Below are 21,413 nucleotides of genomic sequence, written 5' to 3'. Positions count from 1 at the left end.
CGAGTATTTTGTTTAAAAGTGCGGTCTTCACTTATCTTTTTTCTAGTGAGTTCTCTGAAATCATTTTGCATTGACAACTGGTGAGCTGTTTGTTCATGCGAGTACAAATTGTTCTCAGCTTTTTCTCGCAAGTACTCTAAAACTGTCACGCTGGTATCGGGAGAACTGTTTATATGCAAGTGCGCACCATGCTTAGCTTTTCCTCAGCAAAAATGTCAGTTGCATTGATCTGAAAGTGACCTTTTTCATGCAGAAGTCCCCACCTCCCTTCTGCAAAGAGGCATGGGTAGTTTATGCAGTTCTCCTACTTTTTTGCAAGAGTTGCGGGTCTTTTTTAGGCCTAAAACTGAATGACTTGGCATGCTCATATCCATTAGAACAATGAAAGTTTGGTTTATCTGCTGCTATGCCAGCAGTGGCGGCTACCATGTATGGAGGGTGGGGTGCGTGCGACAAAAAACAAAATAAAACAGACTTAGCTTCCGACTCAACGCCTTCCTTCGGTCTTTTGGGAGGCTTCAACGCGGGACCCATCAACAAACTCCCCTAATCAATCCTGGCGCTACTCTCATCAGCATAAGAGCAGCATCAGGATTGGAGGGAGCCACCTGACTCAGCGCCCCTAAGAGCACTGGAGGCCTGCCCTTTCTCAAAAACCAGCTGTCTAAGACAGCTAGGCTAGAAAACTTTTAAATGCAGATGTCTGACTGGCTGTTGGAGACAGCCCGGCCAAACAGACATGCACATTTTAAAGTTCACAGCTGCCTGCTGCTGCCACTCGGCACAGTTCACAACGGTTTGGTTGCTGACAAATAAAACGGTAATAAATAACCTTTATCACCATTTTATTTCTCATGTCTGACCAGTGGGCTTTCTTAGTGGGTGACACTCCTCTGCTCAAACGGAGGTGTCATCCCTGTGGAGCAGAACATAGTAATTCATGCCCGATGTCTTGGGAGCATTCAAAATTGCAATTTTCTGTTCGGTCTGCTGTCCAGATTTGTGCAATGAATGTGGCCTGCTACCCAATATTCAGCTTCCTTACAGTGGTAGAATTAAGAAACCCTCTGTGCTGCTTTCCTCTTGTCCCCAGGTGACCTGTCCCCAGAGGACATAGGGCCCAAAGTAACATTTCTGACAGTTTCTTCTGAAACCATTCTGTACATTGTCTGATTATTGCATGTGCAAAGCCCAAGCCATTGCAACCCTTCACATGCCTGATATTATGACACTCGGGAGACTCATCTCAGCCGACAATCTCCATCAAGACGTTCCTGTGAGAGAAATGCTGAAGACATATGTGGTCTTTTGGCACATGTCATAATAAGTCAAAATGCAATTTAGTGTAAGATCTTTTGCTAGAAGATGAGAAGTCTGTTATCTATTCATCCCCTCCTTGAGGCATGCAGAGTCAGAAACAGAAAGATTTGCTGTTCCGGGATTCAGCGTGTTATACGGTCTATTACATTAGGTTTGTTCTGTTGTTATGTCCATTTGGAGTAATCTAAGCTCCTGCCTTTAGACGTAGAAGGCTATCTCTGGCAAGACAACAATTTAGCTCAAAGAGCAGCTGATCACAAAGTAAAATAGTCAACACCAAAGGTGAAATAAGGAGGGGGAGGCGAGGGGGACAAGATACAGAGAGACGGCAGAGAAGACTACGCATTTACAAAGCCAGAAGGTATTGTCTTTGAAACATATTGCCTTTGCCATTGCTTGTTGCTCTCCTAGATAGCAGCCACAAATGCACATGCATCTGCAGTACCCATCCCGGAATACCATTTTGTTAAACATTACAAACTATAGAGTGATGGCAAAGATTCCTGTTTGCAGTCAATCTCCGAATCACCTAAGTTAATTGTGGATTAGGGCTGTTACGAGTACACACATTTAGCTTTATTTATCAAAATACCATTCAAAGATGACCACAGTGGACACAAGCACAGCTTAAGCAGTCATTTTAAGGGGTCTAGATCAAATAAAATAACTGATTTGGAGATGACCGCCACATATGAATGTACATGCATATCTTGGAATCAACACAAATCCATTTGAAGATGACCACCCTCAGAGAGCACTTTGCCTGGTGAGGCAAGTGGACGTTGGATGAGAAAGAGAAGGGGAAAGTGACAAGGGTAGGAAGAGGGGAAATCAGGAAGAGAGAAAGGCAGAAAACAGAAAAGCAAGGCCTGAAGTTCACAGTGATAGGATTGCTCATCCAGTCAGAACAGTGAGAGACCTAAATGCTACTGGGTTGGACCAACACAATAATACTGAGGATGGCCATTGAATCAGGAGCAGGCAACTGAGAAAAACCGAAATCCATCAAATCATAAGCAAGGGATTGACCAAATGCTCACTCTAAGTATCTGTAATATACTGGGACGGGTACAGGTAGGTGTGACCAAAAGACTGCTAAAAATGTCTGTAGCCAAAACCAAAAAAGAAATCAACATTTCACTGGGGATTTCCTCATCCATGCTTGCCATACAAAAGAATGTGAGTAACAGAGCCACACAGAAGTTTGCAGTCACTCAAGAATCACTAGTTAATTGTGGACTAGGGCTGTTGGGCTGTGGGTTATCGTAGGTGTACCGCCCTTGAAATATTTAAGCCCTTTTTCAATCTGAAAGCAGCTGGTTCCATGAATACCTCTTGTATGACCTCTTGTCTCACTCTACATTACATGCTAAATCAGAATGTGGTGCTGCAGCACCTTTCCCTCTCACCCCCAAATCCCGGGAATGCCTGGGCAGCCACATTTACTAAAGGTATTCAGATGTGTAAGAAACATATGGGTAGATGCATCAACGTTTTTATTTGCGATTCCTTATTTGTGAAAAATAAGGAATAGCAAATAAGGAATCGCAAATGTCAATGCATCATTTTTTTCGCAATTTTATTGCGATTCGGTAAAAATCGCAATTTTTACCGAATCGCAGTAAAAATGCGAAATCTTAATTGCAAATTCGCATTTTGCGATATCGTAAATTAAAAATTCACACACATGATGAATCTCATTGATGCAACTGCCTGAAAGCCAGTACAGCAATTAGGCGCAGCTGCTCCCTTTTTTGAGGGTGAGGTTTGGCAGTTTGCTGAGTGAGCTTTCCCTGGAGGTGGCTGCTGCAGTCTGTGCCTGACAATTCTTTTGAAAAATGGAAAATGAGAATCCTGTTGAAGAGGGGCCAGCCAGGAAAAGGAAAATTAAGTTTTCTGATCAAGAGTTGGAAATCCTTATTGAGGAGGTGACTGCAAGACAGGAGCAGCTTTTTGGTAAGCTTTCTCTGAAGGTCCTAGAGGCTGTCAAAAGGAACCTATGGATTGCCATACAAGCAAAGGTGAACACAGTAGGAGTGTTACATCGTGACATAAACAATTAACAAAAAAGATGGTATGACCTGCGCAGTCGTGCAAAAGAGAAGCTAGCAAACAGGATTAAATCAGTAAAGCAAACTGGAGGTGGAACACCCGGGGATAGACCCAACACTCCCCTGGAAGACATGGTGGAAGGCACACTGTTGACTGAGGCTGTAATCGGAGTAATAGACATTGATACTTCTGAGATTCCAACTCCTTCTGAAGGTAATTGAATTGCATATGCTTTTGATTGTCTGAATGGAGCCTATCAATTGAAAGACTGTTGTGAAAGTAGATGGATTAACAGCATTGTAATAGTGTTGTGTATGATTTGTTATGTGTGTGTTACCAGCAACAGTTATGTAATGTTAGGTAAATGAAAGCGGTGCATTATGGAAGTTGTAGTTTTTTGGAGTCCATCATGCACACAAACAATAATTTGTAATTGCAACTTCATTACTATGAAGAACTAATGTGAATGAGACTCGAATCATGTGATTGAGTAGATTTTCACATTTTATTAAATACTTAAATGAAAGTGGAAACTTAAAGTAACATCATGTTTGCATTTTTTAAACCATAGAAGCACTGCAAGACATAATTGAGCAGGATTTGAGGGATTTCCACAACCAAGAAGTTCAAGAAACACAATTGGGAAATGCTCCCTGTACACCAGCAGCCAATTCACAAACAGGGGAAAGACAGAGAGTGCGACAACTGCTCCAAACTGATTCTGAAACAGAGCAGAATGACAATGTAGCTGAAAGGCAACCTCAAAGCACTCCAACAGTCACAAATACAAGGCTGAGTAGGCGAAGGAGACTTCAGCAGTTTTCTTTGCGCCGAGGTAATGTGAGAGAAAGTGGTCATTTTGGAGAGGGTCCCATCACTGGCAATCTTGTTGAAGACAAAATACTAAATGTACAGCGCCTGCAAGGCAAAGACAATAGAATTATTAAAGGAAAACTGGGACATATCAGCAAACAAATGGGTTCATTATCTACCAGTATGAATAAAATGATCAATGTAATGAAGACAGGCCATGAGACATCTGCATTGAAGCTTGACCGCATTGCCAATTCTTTGGAGACCATGTGCACATTGATGCAAAAACAGCAAAATATAAGTGGCAAAAGGCAGGTACGACTACTGAGCAACATGCAGGCTCATAACAGGGAAATGACTCGCCTTTCCAATTTTACACTTGGCCTCTGCAAACAGACCCTTTCAACCCAGGTACTCTTGATGAAAACATTTGAACATATTCAAAAGGGAGTGGGGACTACCTATGAACCATCAGGAATTTCTCAGTCTAATGCATCCCCAGAAAAGCAACTACCAATGGGGGAGAGTGGTGCCGGCAGTGCTGTGAGTGGCACACTTGAGCATTGCTTAAGTGGCACACGGCGAAGTAATAGAAAGCTGAATGATGCCAGTAATATGACCATGCACAGTGGAAAAAATACAAGGAAGGCATTAGTAGTGCGTGGCCATAAGAAATGACATTGTCTGTGATGCCTCTTGAATGGTATTCATAATGTCAAAGTTGTCTATGGTTCAATAATTATCATTTGAACATTTCTGATTTAAAGACCAGAATTAAGTTTGTGATACAGTGAAAGTCCATGAAGTAAATGCATTTCAGTTTCATTTTGAATTAAAATTTACATTGCTTGCAACAACAAGACATTTTCAGAGTCTTTCTTACCTCACTTAGAAGTAATGCTGTGTGATCTCTGCCCTTCTCCTTCTCCCCTCTGCTGCTTCTGGTCCATGTGCTCTTGCTTGTGGTTGAGGAGGCTGATTGTCATTTGGAGGTAAAACATCTTCCTCATCAAGTTCTATGCCTCTCTCAGTTGCTAGATTGTGCAGCATTGCACATGCTGCTACTATTTTACAGCAAATGTCTGGTTGATATTGCAATGCTCCACCAGTTTTATGAAGTATTCGAAAGCGTGATTTCATCACACCAAAGGTCCTCTCTATCACATTCCTGGTTGTTATGTGAGCCTGGTTGTAGTGCTGCTCTTTCCTTGAAGTTGGATTTAGGTATAGTGTTAAGATATAAGACCTTACTGCATAGGCACTATCTCCTGTAATAGAAAACAATGTAAATTGTAAGTTGCACAAAACAAATGTGTGAAGATGAAGGGAAAGTTTGTTTAGTAGAATAAGACATTTACCAAGCAGGTATCCATCACCACATTGACCAGCAAGCAGTCTAGCATGAATGGCACTGTGTCTAAAAATGTAGGAGTCATGGGGACTTCCTGGGTAACTTGCAACTATGTCTGTGATAATGGTTTTGGAATTACAAACTGTTTAAATATTAAGGGAATGGAAGCATTTTCTGTTGCGAAAAATATACTCATTTTCAGAGGGTGGGCAAATGGGAACATGTGTGCCATCTACACAGCCAATGACATGTGGAAATTGAGCCATGTTGTAGAAATCCAGTTTGGTTTTCATTAACTCCTGTTGTGTGCTAGGAAATTGCATATGATACCTTATTCTTCGTAACATGGCATTTAGAAAGGCATTAAAAAATCTGGAAAGTGAACTCTGGGAGACACCACCAGCAATGGGTATTACACCCTGAAATGACCCAGAAGCAAGGAGGTGCAGTGAACACAATACCTGCACATGGGTTGGTATGGCTTGTGTCCTGTGTGTTTGCCTCTGCAAAATTGGGTCCAATTCTTGAATTAAATCTAATATTAAAGTAGCATTCAGCCTATACTTAGAAAATATCTCTGATTCAGTCTGCCCGAGTAAGGTTATGCGCACTCTAAAGATTCTCTCTTGTATGAGCCTTCTCCTCCATCCTGCAGCTACTCTCAGCCTCTGCCTGCGAGCCAAAAAGAAAAGTGCTGCCATCCTGAAAGGCTAATTCAAGGTGTATGAGGTCCTTATATGCAGCACTGATGATTGACAGCTGCAGTGCAAGTAGTTAGTAAAATTAGCACCAGGTTTACATTCTTCTAAATTTAAGAATTGCAATTTGCGATATCTTAAAAAATCGCAAATTGTGATGTTTCATGCATTGCATTTTTTCGCAAAATAAATGCGATTCTTAAAATTAGCGTTTTTTTAAAGAAATCGCAAATATTATTGCGATTCCTATAAATGCGAAAACACATAAAAAATGATGCATTCCAAAACCATGAATTGCATTCGCAAACGGTCGAATTATGCGATTCGCACCGTTTGCGAATGCAATTATGAATGATGCATCTAGGCAATAATGTATTTGCAGCTATTAATGAGTTTGATAATTTTTTAAACCTTAACTACCATTCTGTTGTAATCAAAGTCCATTAGCCGAAGAGTATATTCTATAGTAGGGTTATTCAATCTTAGTTACAAGGTAAGTTCCAACACATTCAAAAGAGTGTTTGGTTATTATTTACCTTAACGAGTACCTGTTGAATGTGAATTCTGGCATAGAATTTTAAGTTAACTGATTCACTGCTATGCTTTGGCTATTCAAAATGCATGTTTGTAAAAACACATCACACATATTCTTGAAGTAAGCAACTTGAACTGTTTGTGTGTGAGTCACCCATAGCCTCTTATGTGCTGCGCCTATACCAACGGCCGACGGCACAACTACCTCAGGAGTGCTGCCGTCGGCCGTTGGACGTTCCAGCTGCACCTGCGCAATGGAACGTTCAGCACTGGAGCTGTACGTTCCAAAGCAGATAAGGTGCTAGAGTATGAAACCTTCAAGAATGTATATTGTCTCTGAATTCTCATTGAAGTTCTGGACATAAATACCCATACCATATAAATCTCCAGTTTATACAGAAATAGTTCCGAGCACTTTTTAATGTCATCGTGTGCACAGAAATCCACAGGTAAATAATGTATTGTAAACAAATGTTTTTTTACACATTTAAGCCACAATCTATTTGTAGCGTACATCTGCAACTCATATTAGTTGCGCTCAGTCATTGTTGAAAAGAGGTACTGTTTGCACTTAAAAAATTTTACTAGTAGGTAACCTGTGCACTATAAAATGTTTACCAAACTGTATCAGACTTGTCTCCAGAACTATAATATTTGTACATTAGCCAATGTTTTCTGTATATGTTTGTTGGCCCTTTAATACTTTCTTTTCTAAAATGACTGAAAGATTTACAGAGTAATTTGAAGAGCAGTAGAATAGATGATGTCATCAGTGATGCCGTTGAGAAGACATGAATGATGTCATCAATGATAACATAGGTGATGTAATATTTGAGGTCATAAGCAGCACATGATGGGGGCACAAGTTATAGTTAGATCACTGAACTACAGAATCTCACTAATCTTCAAGTTTTTAAGCATTGGTTTTGAGCTCATAAAAACACCAAACTATTATGTTACTTCATCCTTTGGTTTTTTTCCAGTGAATTTTTAGAGCTTTTTTAAAATAAGCTAAGACCTTATTAACACACCTAACTATAATGTCACTTTAACCTTTGTATTTTTCAGTGAATTTCTGGGATGTTTAAATGTTAGGGAAGATCATTTTACTATACAGGACTGTAAAGTCTATTTAACCTTTTTTTTCTCAGTGAATTTTTAGGGGTTTTCAAACATATTCAGCCACGCAGGTCCACTGCCAGTGCGCTTTGGACATTCCCAGCATGGCGGCACAGGCCCACCCCCTGCTGGTGGCCAATCCACTGCTGCTGGCACTCTGTATCAGCTTGCAGCTTTTACCCCTGTTCCCCTTGTGCCTACTCTGCATTTTCCATCTGTGTGCCCTTTGTCCCCACCTCTAGTACTCCATGGTCAGCTTACTACTCATTCCCCTCAGACTGCTCTCTGTTTCTATCTGCATGCCAGTGGCCACTTCTACCTGTCCTCTGTGTTTTCAGCTTGCTGCCCCTACCCCTGCTCACCTGCCCTCTGTGGTCCATTGTGCTGCTCCTACCCATGTCAGGCTGCCGTCCATGGTCAGTTAGCTACCCCTGCCCCCCCTTTTCCTGCCTATTCTATTGTGCTGGTCTTCCTTATGCCAGTCTGCTCGACCATAAAGCAAACACAAGGAAATGATGGACACTCACGCACAGTCACAGATCTGGGCTGAAACCATCATCGTTACTTAGCTCACTTTGCCACCACAGTTCAGACACAGCTATATGCAAATGAGTAATGACCCTGTGCATCATGGGTAACAGTCCAGCATGAACTGCCAAGCCATGTCTTCCCTGGACCGGAAACAAGCATCCTGGGACCAATTTCGGGCTAACATCCCTAATCAGCCAGGCTAGCTTGAATCCAGTGGCAAAGTGAGCAAGGGACTCATGTCTGGGCTTACCCTGCCAACTTATTGCGAACAAAGCAAACACAAGGAGATGATGGACGGAGCGCTGAAACTTTTTTTCAGACAATCACCCCCATTCACAGATCTGCTTGCTATAATCAAACTGCTGCTCCTGCCTTCTTCTGCTTTGCTCTGTTCACCATCTGCATTCTCCTACCCATCCTGCAGCCCTCTGTGGACTGATGGCTTCCCCGTCTCTTGCGAGCCTGCCCCACATGCTCAGCTTTCTACATCTGCTCCTGCCCCTTCTTCTTGCCCTCCATTCTCCATGTGAATGCTTCTGCCCCCTTCCTCCTGCCTTCCATAGTCTGTTGTGCTGCCCCTCTCCATGCCTGCGATGCCTCTGTGATTGGCTTGCTGCCCCTGCACTCCCTTCTCTGCCTTCCATTTTTCCGGTGCATGTCCTGCCCCCTCCTGCCTGCCCTGAGTGGTTAATTGTGCTGTCACTACCCCTCCCAATTTCGTCTGAAGTTATCTTGCTCGCCCTTCTCATGCCCTCTACTCCCTGTCCTCTGTTGTCTGAGTCTGTGCCCTTGTCCCTTCTCTTCTGCTTTGTGTAGTCTCATGTGCTGTCAGTTTCTTTCCCACCTGCCTATTGTGGTTAATTTGCTTGCCTGGCCTCTTCATCCTTTTATGGAGTCAATGCCCCTGCCTCATCCCTCATGCCCTGTGTTGTTTGTTGTGCCGCCCTGCCCTGCCCTCCTTACTTGCCCTCCAATGTTAGCTTGATGTCCCTGACCCTTCTTCCCTCCACTAGAAAAAGGATACTAACAGCCTGTTGGGCGCTCCACACTGGGTATCAGGGACAATTGTAATCACTATGCTGGTCTACGGAATACCCAAGTCAGATGTTTGACCGATCGTTATGCACGCTAACACTACGAACGAATTTAGCAATTTTGAGGTGTATATTGAGACTTACATGTCTCTTGGTATCGCAACGATTTATAGTTATATTAGATTAATACATAGGACCTACTCGATCTTAAAGTAAATATTGAGTGATTTTTAACTATATGATCTGGAGATCGTGGTATACCTTGATTGTATTGGTGAGGGGAGAGCCTTGACTATTCACTGATAGTTGTAACGATAGTAAGTTGTCGGAATGTGCGATAAATCAGATTTTATTGTGAGCGCTGTGTGAGTACTGGAACCGGACATTATACAGTACTATTAGCGGTAGAGTAATGAAATATATCCGATTCTAGTACTCACGCACACCTCACAATAGAATCTGAATTATCGCATATTCCGGTGTACCGCACGTTAATAGCGGTACACCGGAATATGCGATAATTCAGATTCTATTGTGAGGTGTGCGTGAGTACTAGAATCGGATACATTTCATTACTCTACCGCTAATAGTGTGCTTACACTAGTTATCAATTACTAGTTTACTTTATGAACCCTTTGCACAATACTCCGTCAGATCTTACCATTACAATATGGCGCCCGGGACGGATAGAGATAAATAGACTTTCCAATATGGCGCCTATGCGGAACGCCGTCGAGTAGCGAGGATATTTGCTGCTGATATCGAGGTATGCTCTTGGTGATGTCTCTCCTTCCCCGATCGTGTATATTGTCTACAATATTTATACATAGGATTTTTACAAAGTCTCCTCTTTCAACAGGAGGAGATTGATTGGGTGGAGGACACGACTGTTTGATACCGACATTAGGTAAGCCTATGGCAGATAATAAGCATTTCGGATCTCGGATATGGAGTTATGATAGTGATTAAGTGTTTCATGTTACAGCGATCTTTTTGGTGATAAAGTTCTCTGGACCTATTGCGATTACATTTGGACACGTTACAATTACTGTGAAGAGACGAGTTTATTGAGGACGTCAGGGGAATTAAATACAGACGTGGTAAGATCTAGGACGATCAGTACATAGGCGAAAATATGATTTTGTGTTTAGATAGAGATCTGAATCAAATTTATATTTTATTTCACAGCACATGTCCTCAAACTGTATTCAAGAAAGGTTAGTTGGGTGAGTTACGGCACTCAACTTTTGTTACAATATATCTACTCATATGTGATAAGATGTTAACATGTATATTAAGTTTTAGTAATTACAGGTATTTAGCACCAAGTAGATCGAATATTAATCTCACTTCGTGAAACTACCAGAACAAGGTGAGCTGGTACTATAACTACCTGTTAGGAGAAGTATAGTGGCATGAGTATGGTATAGGATATATGAGGTATTTTGTCTTTTTAGGAAATACCTAGAAGTGACTGAAATATTTGTGAGGAACACTGGATTCATGCTTTGATAACTTAGGTGAGTGTCACTCCCCATACTACGATATGGAAATCTTTTGTTAGCTTGCGTACCGACTTGGTTTGGCAGGAACGAGGGTTTTCATAGAATTTAGATATTGTCACCATGAGGCTGGATAGGTGCTGGATAATTCCTTTATGAGAAAATATATAGATCAATTCTCATATAAGGATTTTCCTATGGTCGTTAGACTTCTGATTAGAACTTTGGTGGCTACTGAGATAGTGAGATATGGAGATACAGTAATCTTGTTTGGTGTTTATTTGTTTGCGCTCATTTTGTCATTTAGACGCTATACCTGGTAACAAGACGAGGAAGTCAAATTTCCAGAAGAGAATCATTATTTTGAGGTGAATATTCTGTATTACCTCTAACCTAAATGTTACTGGGGTATAAAGTATTCACAAATACTTTGAGTGTAAACTTTCTTACCCTGATTGGGTCATAATTTTCTCTCTTTCTCACGTAAAGTGCCTACACGACAGTTTTTGCACGACATTTTCTTGAGGTGAAGGGCACTATACCTTCTTTTTCTTTTCTTGCCATATATAATATTCATTTTAATTTTGGGCAATATCTATTTGGTTGCAGCCCTGAGGAAGTCTATGTGTTGTATATAGACACGACGAAACACGTGTTGGCTGATGTATCATCCTCACACAGAGACTGATGTACTGAAAACTGTATTCAGAACCTATTGGAATAAACCTTCGAAGATTTAAAGTGACTACAACTTTTGAAGAATGGACTTGAAATAATTTTGATTATTGCCGGCTAATATGAATTATGTGCAACTATATTACAGTTGAGATTACTACTGATTAGATCACTTGTGTGCTCAGGGGGTGGTTAAACCTTCTTCCCTCCACCTTGCCGTCTGTTGTCTAAGTCCATGCTCCTACCCTCTTGCTCTGCGTGGTCCATTGTGCTGTAATTTCCGCTTATGCTTGCCCTCCATGGTTAGTTTGATTACCCTTCGCCCCTCTCACCGGCCAACATATGTCTGAATTCATGCAACCACCTCTTTTTGTCGTGCCTGCTTGCAAGCCGATCCTGATTACGGGGTTGGCAAGTTGATGGTTGGCAAGAGACAAGAAAATGCACCTAAGGCGCATGCGCATGTATCAGCGCATGGGCAAGAAACCTACCAGTGTATTTAGGCCCGCCCCACGCCTCCGGAAATGGTTCGCGTTTAGCCAGTTGCAAAGTACTTCGTTCCGGGTCACGGTGTGGTGTCCGTCCGAGAAGTTAGTGGTTTGGCGTCCGGTTCTCGGCGTGTTTCGCGTTTCGTGAGTAAGGGTTTTGCTTGCCTCACGATTCTTCCTTTTGTTTTTCTCTGTTCTTTTCTTGTATTCTTAGCGAGTTGTTTATCTCGCATCCCTCGTGTTCACACCGATAGAGTCCGGCTTCTTGTGGTGATTTAGTGGAGTTTCCACATCCTGGACTTAGTGTCCTTTTTTGGTTAGAATTGTGTTTGGAGTCGCATAAGCGACTTCTTAGTATTTTATTCCTGTTTTGTTCTACCTTGTGAGATATTAACAAGGTTAACAGATTCGCAGGGATTACTTGTTTCCTGATTCATTTTTGGCCTTTAACCTGATCTTGTAAGGTGAGCCTAGATGTAGAAATATGTAGTATGATTACAACCTGTTATTATCTTTGCTAATGATTATCTCTTACCTTTAGGGTTCAGAAGTCCCTATATTCTGCTACTCCTGGTTCACGCTGTACCTTGAGAAAACGCAAAAATCATACACCCTGTGTTTTCAAGGTATAATAGTATCCCCTGTAGTATAGAGAAACATTATTAGAGAAGAGATAGGAAGGGGCTTGTATTAATATTTTGCTTTCTTTCTACATAGTTCCAGGTCATGGCAGATTGACAAGAAGCTGACCCTTGTGAAGATTGCTGAGTGCTGTTTCTTCCCCTTCTACCCTTGTTGTTTTCCCCCTTTTCCCCCTGGTCACCGCATGAGTATTAGTGTTATATCCTAGCCCCCAGCGGTGATAGGGGTGAAATTGGGTACTTGACTTCGAGCTTCCACGACACTCCTGAGACAACAAGGTGCGTGCACGACACTTTTTCATATGCCCTTCATAGTCTGTTGTGCTACCACTGCTCCTCCTCCTTTCTCTCCGTGGTTAGATTACTGCTCCTTCTCAACTTATCCTGCCCACAGTTGTTTGAGTCTCTGTTTGAGTCTCTGCCCCGGTCCACTCCCTCCTACATTGCACAGTCCATTTTACTGCTACGGCCCCTCCCCCTTGCTCTCCTGCCCTCTGTGGTCAGCCTGCTGCTCCTACCCAACTCTCCATTGCCTTGTTCAATGTTAAATACACCTATTTTAGATCTGCAAATTACCTTGAAGGGGTAATTTGGTGCTGAAATGCAAACTTAGTAAGGGGAAGGGAATGGAGAAGTAATGTGATTTAGAAAAGCCAAGACATTTTTTAAACTGGTAAAGTCAAGACAAGCATGAACGTGCAGAGGTAGTTTATTCCAATGGTATGGGCCAAGATAGGAAAAAGAATGACCGCCGTATTGAGCTGCCCAGATATGGCAGGTGCTGAGCAAGAGCTGGTCTTTCGATTGCAGCAGGGTTTTGACTGCCTGATGTTCTGACAGTGGTGAATAATTATCTGAGACCAATAAGGGGTTTCCATAGTCCAGTGGCTAACCTCAAGAGCCTGCATAGTGTCCTTGAGCGAAGAGGTAGCCATTGAAATCTTTTCTAAGCATGCACATTATTCCACACGTGGAACCAACCTGCTCCTTTATTGTAAGGTCATCGTCAACTAAGATGACTAGATTCTTTACAAACTTTTTAGGCTGTGGGGCAATGACCAATTGAGATGACCACCAGTCACAGAATCTCGGTTTTGTCACTGTAGAGCTGCAGCTAGTTCTGAGACATGCAGGATGCAATTTTCTTCATGCATTCTCCGAATTTGCATTTTGTAGATTCAGGGTTAGGACCCATGGAAATTATAAATTGAGTGTCATCTACGCATGAGATGATATAAAGGCCGCAAGAACTTACTACTTGAGCCAGTGGGGCAACATATATTTTAAAGAGCGTGAGACTCAGTGATGAGCCCTGAGGTGCCCCTTTGTCTAGTGGCATTACACAGGAATTGAAAGAGCCTAAGTTTATTGTTTGGGTGTGATTGCTTAGGAAGCTCGACAGCCAGCCCAGAGTGTGCCACTGGCACCAATATCTGATTATTTATTTGTGATTAGTAATGCGCATGGCTGCCTCAGCAACGAGGCGTCCCAGCGCAACCAGAGACCCAAGAGAGAAGAGCGAGAGAGCCCAGCCTAATAATTACTTTATATACAGTAGGTGGAACCCGATAAGCCTATGGCATCTGGGTAAATAATATAATATATAAAGAAAGGTGATGCCTAGGGCAAAAAGTTAAGACAAATTATTTTCCAAAGGATAAGAGAAGTTAATTGTCTCTTCCTATGTGAAATATATCACATCACAACAACGAATTCTACTTCATTTAGTCCTCCATAGTCCACCTGAGTTACACAACACGATACACATTTCTAATTGATTTGTTTATTTTTTGCAAAAAATATGGAGGAGAAAAAACATGTGGAGAAGTGTGGCTCAATGATTGGAGCGGCAGACCCTGATGCAGAGGTCTAGCCCGGGACCAGGGTTCAATTCCCCGCCTCAGCGGGTCTTGGGCTCAAATTTCCACAGACCTGATCATTCTCGCCTCGGTGCCTATTCCAATCATGGAGTCCCACTCTGCAACTCTGGGCAATAGCTTGCTTAATCTCCACAACGGCCCCCACAACGCTAAGGATGCCTGGCTTCACCTTGGGGGTGCCCAGGAGTGGACGCCTCACAGGGAAAGCCAGGATGGGTTCCACAGCGGTATTCGTACAAGCGCCTTGAGACCCTTACGGGTGAGTAGTGCGCTATACAAGTATCAATTTACATTTACATTTACATCCAACCTACTCTGAATGGATTCCGATACTGCCAATAGCGCTGATTCAGTGCTGTGCCGTGGTCGAAAACCATGCTGTGATGAATCAAAGATACAGTGCTGTTCAATAAATTTGGATAGAGTAGAATTCACATGTGCTTCCACCAACTTGGCCAAAAAAGGCAGATGGGATATAGGGCAATAGGTGCCCGAATCTTCCGGATAAAGAGTGGATTTTTTTATTAAAGGAATAACTTTGGTGTGCTTCCACGCCCTAGGAACAGAAGCCGACCTCAAAGACAAATTTGCCACTTCTAGGCTCACAGGAGCAATCGATGAGTGTAGCTGGTAAAAATAGGATGATGACAACGGGTCAACTGGAGAGCCTGACTTGATTTTATGGCACAGAACCTCAAATTCCGGGGGCGTCAACAATGGGAATGATGATAAACAATTACCCTCCACAATGTACACCTCTTCATGCGCCACTACTTTCTCGACAAGAGGGGACGCCTTAGGGAAACCGCAATAAATCTGCTCAACTTTATTCAAGAAGTGCTGCTCTAATACCTCACACTGGCGATTGGAGACTATAGCAGAGGCTTTAGGAGCGCCTGCACTCTTCATATTATTGAGCAGGGAGAAGATGGTCTTTGAGGGATTTTATCTGCTACATACTCCGTCCGTGCTCTCCGGATGAGCTGTGGACCATGATGGAAAGAGAGATGGTCTTGAAAGTTGTAGATAGGTTGAGTCACACCAGTATGGCTGGAAAACTATCATCAAGAGAAAGTCTGATGGCATCCAGCACTGCTATCACTCTGGTCTCTGTACTGTGTGAGGCTCTGAAGCCCTACTGGGAAGGGTGTAGGTTGGCATTAGTTTCCATATAGAGGGAGGGCTTTGGTTTACTAAGCTTTGTAGTTCTTGCTTAGATACAGAAGAAGTGATATAGGTCTACATTTCATGAGTTTCTGCAGGGCTGCATTAGATTGTTTCAGAATGGGCATAACATGGGCTGTTTTCCAAGCCTGAGGCCCGGTCACGGCCTCATTTATGAAAAGTGACGCATCGCTGCGAGAAAACAGCAAAGCGTTACTTTTTATTGCGCCCTCCTTGCGACACTAATGATGCGTCATATTTACAGTATGACGCATCATGTCGCAAGCAGTTACAGATACGTCAGTATTTCTGATGTATCTATAGGCGCAAAAATGACGCATTGCTGGAGTGTGTCACAAAAGTGACGCAACTCTAGCAAAGGGTCATTACACATGGGCAAGTCCCATGTGAAATGTGCCTGCATCAGTCTTAACGCCTGCCAAGAGGCAGGCGTAAGATATTGACACATTTGCGTCCTAGAAGTGGCGCAGTGAAATCTTGTACGCCCCAGCATACATACCTGGCGCGGGCATAATGTTGCGCAGGGGCTTACAAAGTGACGCATCTACTTAGATGCATCACTTTGTAAATATGGTGCAACAAGGCACATTTTTTACGCCGCTGGTGCGTCACAAAAAGTGAAGCACCGGCGGCGCAAAAGTGAAGCAAGGGCCCATAAATAAGCTCCACTGTTTTTCAGGAGAGCTGTTTTTTAGGAGAGGTTAAACAGTGCTGTGATGTCTGGAAGCAGTGTAAGAAAATGTCACAATAATGTGAGGGGAGAAAGGTCAGAGGGCAAGCCTGTTTTGATTTTGTTCATCATTTCCAGAGCAAGTTCTGGCTTAATGGGTTTGAAGTGCTCCAGAATGATGAACGCATTGGTGACTGGGAGAGTGGCGGGCAAGGGGTCAGTTGGTTAGAGGTGGTGATAAAAATTCCGGTAGATAGCCTAAATTTTGTCTTCAAAATGGCCTGCTGGATGTCACATTTCCTGGAAGCCCAGGATGAAAGATGTACATGCAGTGGGCCTCGTAAACTCATTTAAAGCTTTATATAGTTCTTTGATTGAGTTGCCTACACTGTTAATTCTGTTAATAAGGTGTGATTTTCTAGCTCCTTTTAGCTTTTTGTGAAAATTGCTTGAGGCTGGTTTATAGGGCGGATTTGTCAGTGAGTGATTTGGAGGTGCTCCACCTTCTTTCCAGTTTCCTGCAAGCTGTTTTCTCCTGTTTTAGTTCTGCCGAGAACCATGAAGAAGGGTTTGGTGAAGTTGCTGTGGTTACGTTTGAAGGTAACAACTATATGCCAGGGAAATTGACTCTTGAAAGAAATCCTAAAGTACCTCTGCAGTTTCCTACATCAGGTCTCTACTCTTGGCCCTAGCCTGCAAAGGAGGAAAGGTTAGTGAATGAAAAGGCCCGTGCAGCAAGAGGCACAAGGATCGAAGATGGGGCCTGCAACTACTCCGGCGCTGTCTGGAGTGCAGCCAACTGCCCCCTTCTCCAACACCCCAGCCCTGGGCACAACTTCATAGGAAACCAGCGTTGGGCAGTGGGCCCCTCCAGTCAGGGACTGTAGGCTGAAAGCTACTTTTCTCTCCAACCAGGCGATCACTCGGTCAGTAAACAACAACAACTCCACAGCCATAATGGCAAGCTGTTGGAGGCTAGGAGAGCCAGATCAAATGCTGCCTGAAGGACACAGACCAACCACTCAGCACTCAGTAGTCATGACCTTTCATTCTCAGGCATCAGACAACTCTGCCACAAGGGCAAGCTGGTGGAGGGTAGGGGTATGGTACCAAATGCTGACTGAAGGACATAGACCAGCCACTCAGAACTCAGGAGCTACCACCTATCAGACTCAGGCAGCGCCACCTTGCAGCCAGGTGCAAAAATTCTTATCTTCAGACCTGAATACAAATCCAGAGGAAACTGTGACGTCCTCAAGAGAGATAATAGCTAATTGCTATTATCATTCATTCCCACCCTAGCTGGTCTACGCTCAATGGATCTCGTGTCAAAATAGTTCATCCATTCTGAAACACCCTCAGTGGGCGAAGCAACAAAGACAGACTGGAGAACAAGCACAATCGCCCAGAAGCTTCTTGCAGAAAGCCCAGTCTTTGAGAACTGGGAGATACATATCACCCCCATTCACGAACCAGGCTATCCCCCACACCTGTTTTCACCAGGCCAGGGCAGAAGGACAGCAGGCTTGAACAACCCCACCCGCTTCATTCTCAAAGGAGCCCTGAGGCACTCACCAAGCAAGGCGAGAGCCCCCCAAAATATACACAGGCATTGTTGGAATGCAACTGACCCACATTACTTGGACACTGATTTTAGGTGGATCTACAGAACAATAAAGAGTAAACCTGGCAGCCAATATCAGGATCTGGAAAAAACTGCAGCCGTCAAAAACTGCAAAGAACCCCTTTGTTTGTGTTCAGGAAATGTTGATGGCTTTGCCATCAAAACTTCAGACCTGGACATTGTCCATTACATAAAAGCCTTCAACATCATTCTGATGCAGGAAACCTGGCTGGCAGAAACACATCATCTGCAGGGATATATGTGTTTCTTTATGCCAGTAGTTAAAGTGGTAAAACACGTCCATTTACACGTTGTCGCTGGTGACCTATGGTTCAATTGCTTGCACAGCTTCAGCATGCTTACTACACTCTTCCTCGCCAGATATCAGCACAGTCAAGATCATTACCTCTCTCCAAAACATGGCAACTAAGATAATAATAATATTTTGCAGGGACACTACTAGAGGAACTTTCAACCTAGGCAACTGAGAAGGCAATAATACCACTCAATCAAAGAGGGTTCTCAAAAACCTCTGGCACTGCAACCAGCATCTTGGCCACACCACTTCTCATTGAAGTGGCGAAAGCCTCAAAGTAGCCTCTTCACCTCTGCTTTATTGACTTCAGGCAGCTTTCGACCATGTGGAGCGGGGCAGGCTCTGGATTAAGCTGATTAAGCTGGCACACTGGGGGATTCCCAAACTCTGCTGGACCTGTTAATAACTCTCCACATGGACACATGGGTTCATGTGACGCTGGTTGAAGGAACCTACTTCTCAAGATGAATACAAATAAGCAAAGGGCTGAGGCAAGGTGTGTCATTACTCCCACTTTATTCAATCTTTTGTTGCCTGACATGACCCAGGCATTTAATGCTTGCACTCCTGTGGCATGCCCCAAGGCTAGGGGGTTTGGCACTGTTGAGCTTCCTCTATGCGAATGACGTAGTTTGGGTCAGTCACACTCAGGTGGGTTGATAGGATCTCCTTAAGACACTCCCTATGACGATCAGCAACAATAAGAAAATTCCACTGGGCTGATTCTGTGGCAAGATACAAATTCAGACAGCAACAGAATACAAATATCTTGGCAAGATTGTCGATAAAGATGATGAATTTGTACACCAGAGAGAGAGAATCAAAAGGAAAGGGAAGGCAGTGTTCCTAAAGAATTTAAAATCAAAACTGAAGGGGCCACATTGTCCCCTCTCCTCGAGTAGTGCAAGCCAATTTTTTACCAACTACAACATACAGAAGTGAACTCCAGAGGCAGGGATGTTAAAATACTGGACAACACCCTGGTGAAAGCATAGAGAATTATCTTCAGCCTGCCAAAGTACACCTCACCAGCTCAGATCAGGCTGAAGTTTGGACAGCAAAAGCAGTCCCTGGCCAGGCAAGGAGCTTTGATAATCTGCTGGGGCAAAACCTTGAAGGCTGTTCCCAGCACTCCAAATGACTAATTATGGCATGAGCTGCAACAGAGACTCATCGCCCGCCAGAACTTATCTTTAAGAATCCCAGATTAAGACCAGGCTGGCCCAGCTACCAGCCACTCCATGTTAAAAAAAATGTATGCAAATCAATAAAGCTCCTCTCACTAGTGGAAGACCCAGCAGCATGCATGTCATTGAGCAGCTACAGTGCGCCTGCCCTCAAAAATAGGGTAGCCTAGGCTACTCTAGAACCATCAAGCAGCTATTCCTGAAACCAAAGAGTGATCTGCCCAAAGAGACAAGCCCTTTTGACCTGTTACGTCCTGAGGATCCACAGCTGAACTGTCGATTAGTCAAATTTAGTGCACTTGTGAGCAAGAAAATGCCAAAATGAGACATCAAGGCCCCCTGACTACGACTCCGTCCGAACCTCAAGAGGTGGGCAGCAAAAACGTTATCTGCTCCGATTTCTGTTAACAAGGCTAAACCACACCTTATGGTTAGAACTTATCATCCTTGCACGCGACACTTTAAGCATGGCAGTCCTTCTGTACTAGGAACCCGCCTTGCCCTTCCCTGACATTGCCCCACTGTTGAAACATAAGCAACAGCGCTGCACACAGCACTTTTAGTTCTCATGCCCTTTGCACTTGCTACTTTCTGTATCTGGATCAAGAGTCTAGTTGTTGGGCGGGGGCTTCTGAGTCTCAGCACTTTGGAAGCATTTCCAAGTGGTGCTCTTTGCACTCTATCCTACACTTGGTCTTGCGAAACGATCTATAATGATTGGTAATGCCGCTGTTTTAACCTGGGTGCAATCACAAATCTGTATTTTTATCTTTTCACGTGTGTATTACATTTTATTGCATGTATTTATGGTTTTATCAATTGCTTTTACTATTTTGCAATGGTTTTCAATACCCATGCAAATAAAATAAACTTGAACTTAAGTACATGCATAGGCACTACACATCTGAACATCAAATTGTTTTATATTTACAACTCCCATTCAAAGATGACCGCTGCAGTTCTGCGCACACCCACGGTAGTCACCTTTTGATGGCATATTTGTTAAATAAAGCAAATCCAATTCACAGATGTCAACTATGTTTGAGTGCATCTGTAGCATCCGTAGATCACAATTAACTTAAGTAATGTGTGAGTGACTCAAAAGAGGCTGCCTTGCCATAACTGTATCATTTGAAATACTTAACAAACTGGCATTCCAAGATGGCTGCTGCCAAAGGACTGTTGTGGTGGCAACTACCAAGGACAGTAACTACCAAATTCAAAGCCAATTTTTTTTTATAGCCGGGGCCTATTTGCTTTGCCAATGCTTGTTCCTAATCTGCCTGGGACAACCTTCTAGACGCAGGAGCTTAGATTACTATGGACATAGCAAGAAAAGAAGCCTATTATAATAGACAGTACAACTCGGTGAGTCTCAGAACTGCAAATCTTTCTGTTTCTGATTCTGCATGCCTCAAGGATAATAGACTTATCTTCGAGCGGATCTTACATTAAATTGCGTTTTTGACTCATTATGACATGTGCCAAAAGATCACATTTGTCTTCAGCATTTCCCTCACAGGAATGTATTGATGGAGATTGTCGGTCGAGATGAGTCCCCCGAGTGTTGGAATATCAGATATGTAAAGGTTTGAATGGCTTGGGCTCTGCACAGGTAATAAATCAGGCACTGTACAGAATGGTTTCAGAAGAAACTGGCAGAAATGTTAGTTTGCCGCTCCTGTCCTCTGGGGACAGGTAAGCTGAAGACAACTGGAAAAGCAGCAAAAAGTCGGCTTTTAATTCTGCCACTGTAAGAATATCTGAATATTGGGGAGCTTCTGCATGAAAAA

General features: G+C 43.2%; 1 protein-coding gene across 1 annotated transcript; it reads left to right on the top strand.

Annotated features, from left to right (window-relative positions):
- Positions 1 to 3,503: 3,503 nt before the first annotated feature.
- Positions 3,504 to 4,863, top strand: LOC147701775 (uncharacterized). Its single transcript, XM_086929366.1, has 2 exons — positions 3,504 to 3,585; positions 3,944 to 4,863. Exons 1-2 carry the CDS (start codon positions 3,504 to 3,506, stop codon positions 4,861 to 4,863), a joined length of 1,002 nt encoding a protein of 333 aa, XP_086785492.1.
- Positions 4,864 to 21,413: the final 16,550 nt, after the last annotated feature.

This window comes from Lissotriton vulgaris, chromosome 7 (assembly GCF_964263255.1).
Source record: "Lissotriton vulgaris chromosome 7, aLisVul1.2, whole genome shotgun sequence".
Classification (NCBI taxonomy): Eukaryota; Metazoa; Chordata; class Amphibia; order Caudata; family Salamandridae; genus Lissotriton; species Lissotriton vulgaris.
The sequence above is the reverse complement of the archived record's forward strand: the minus strand, read 5'-3'. Positions and strand labels throughout refer to the sequence as shown.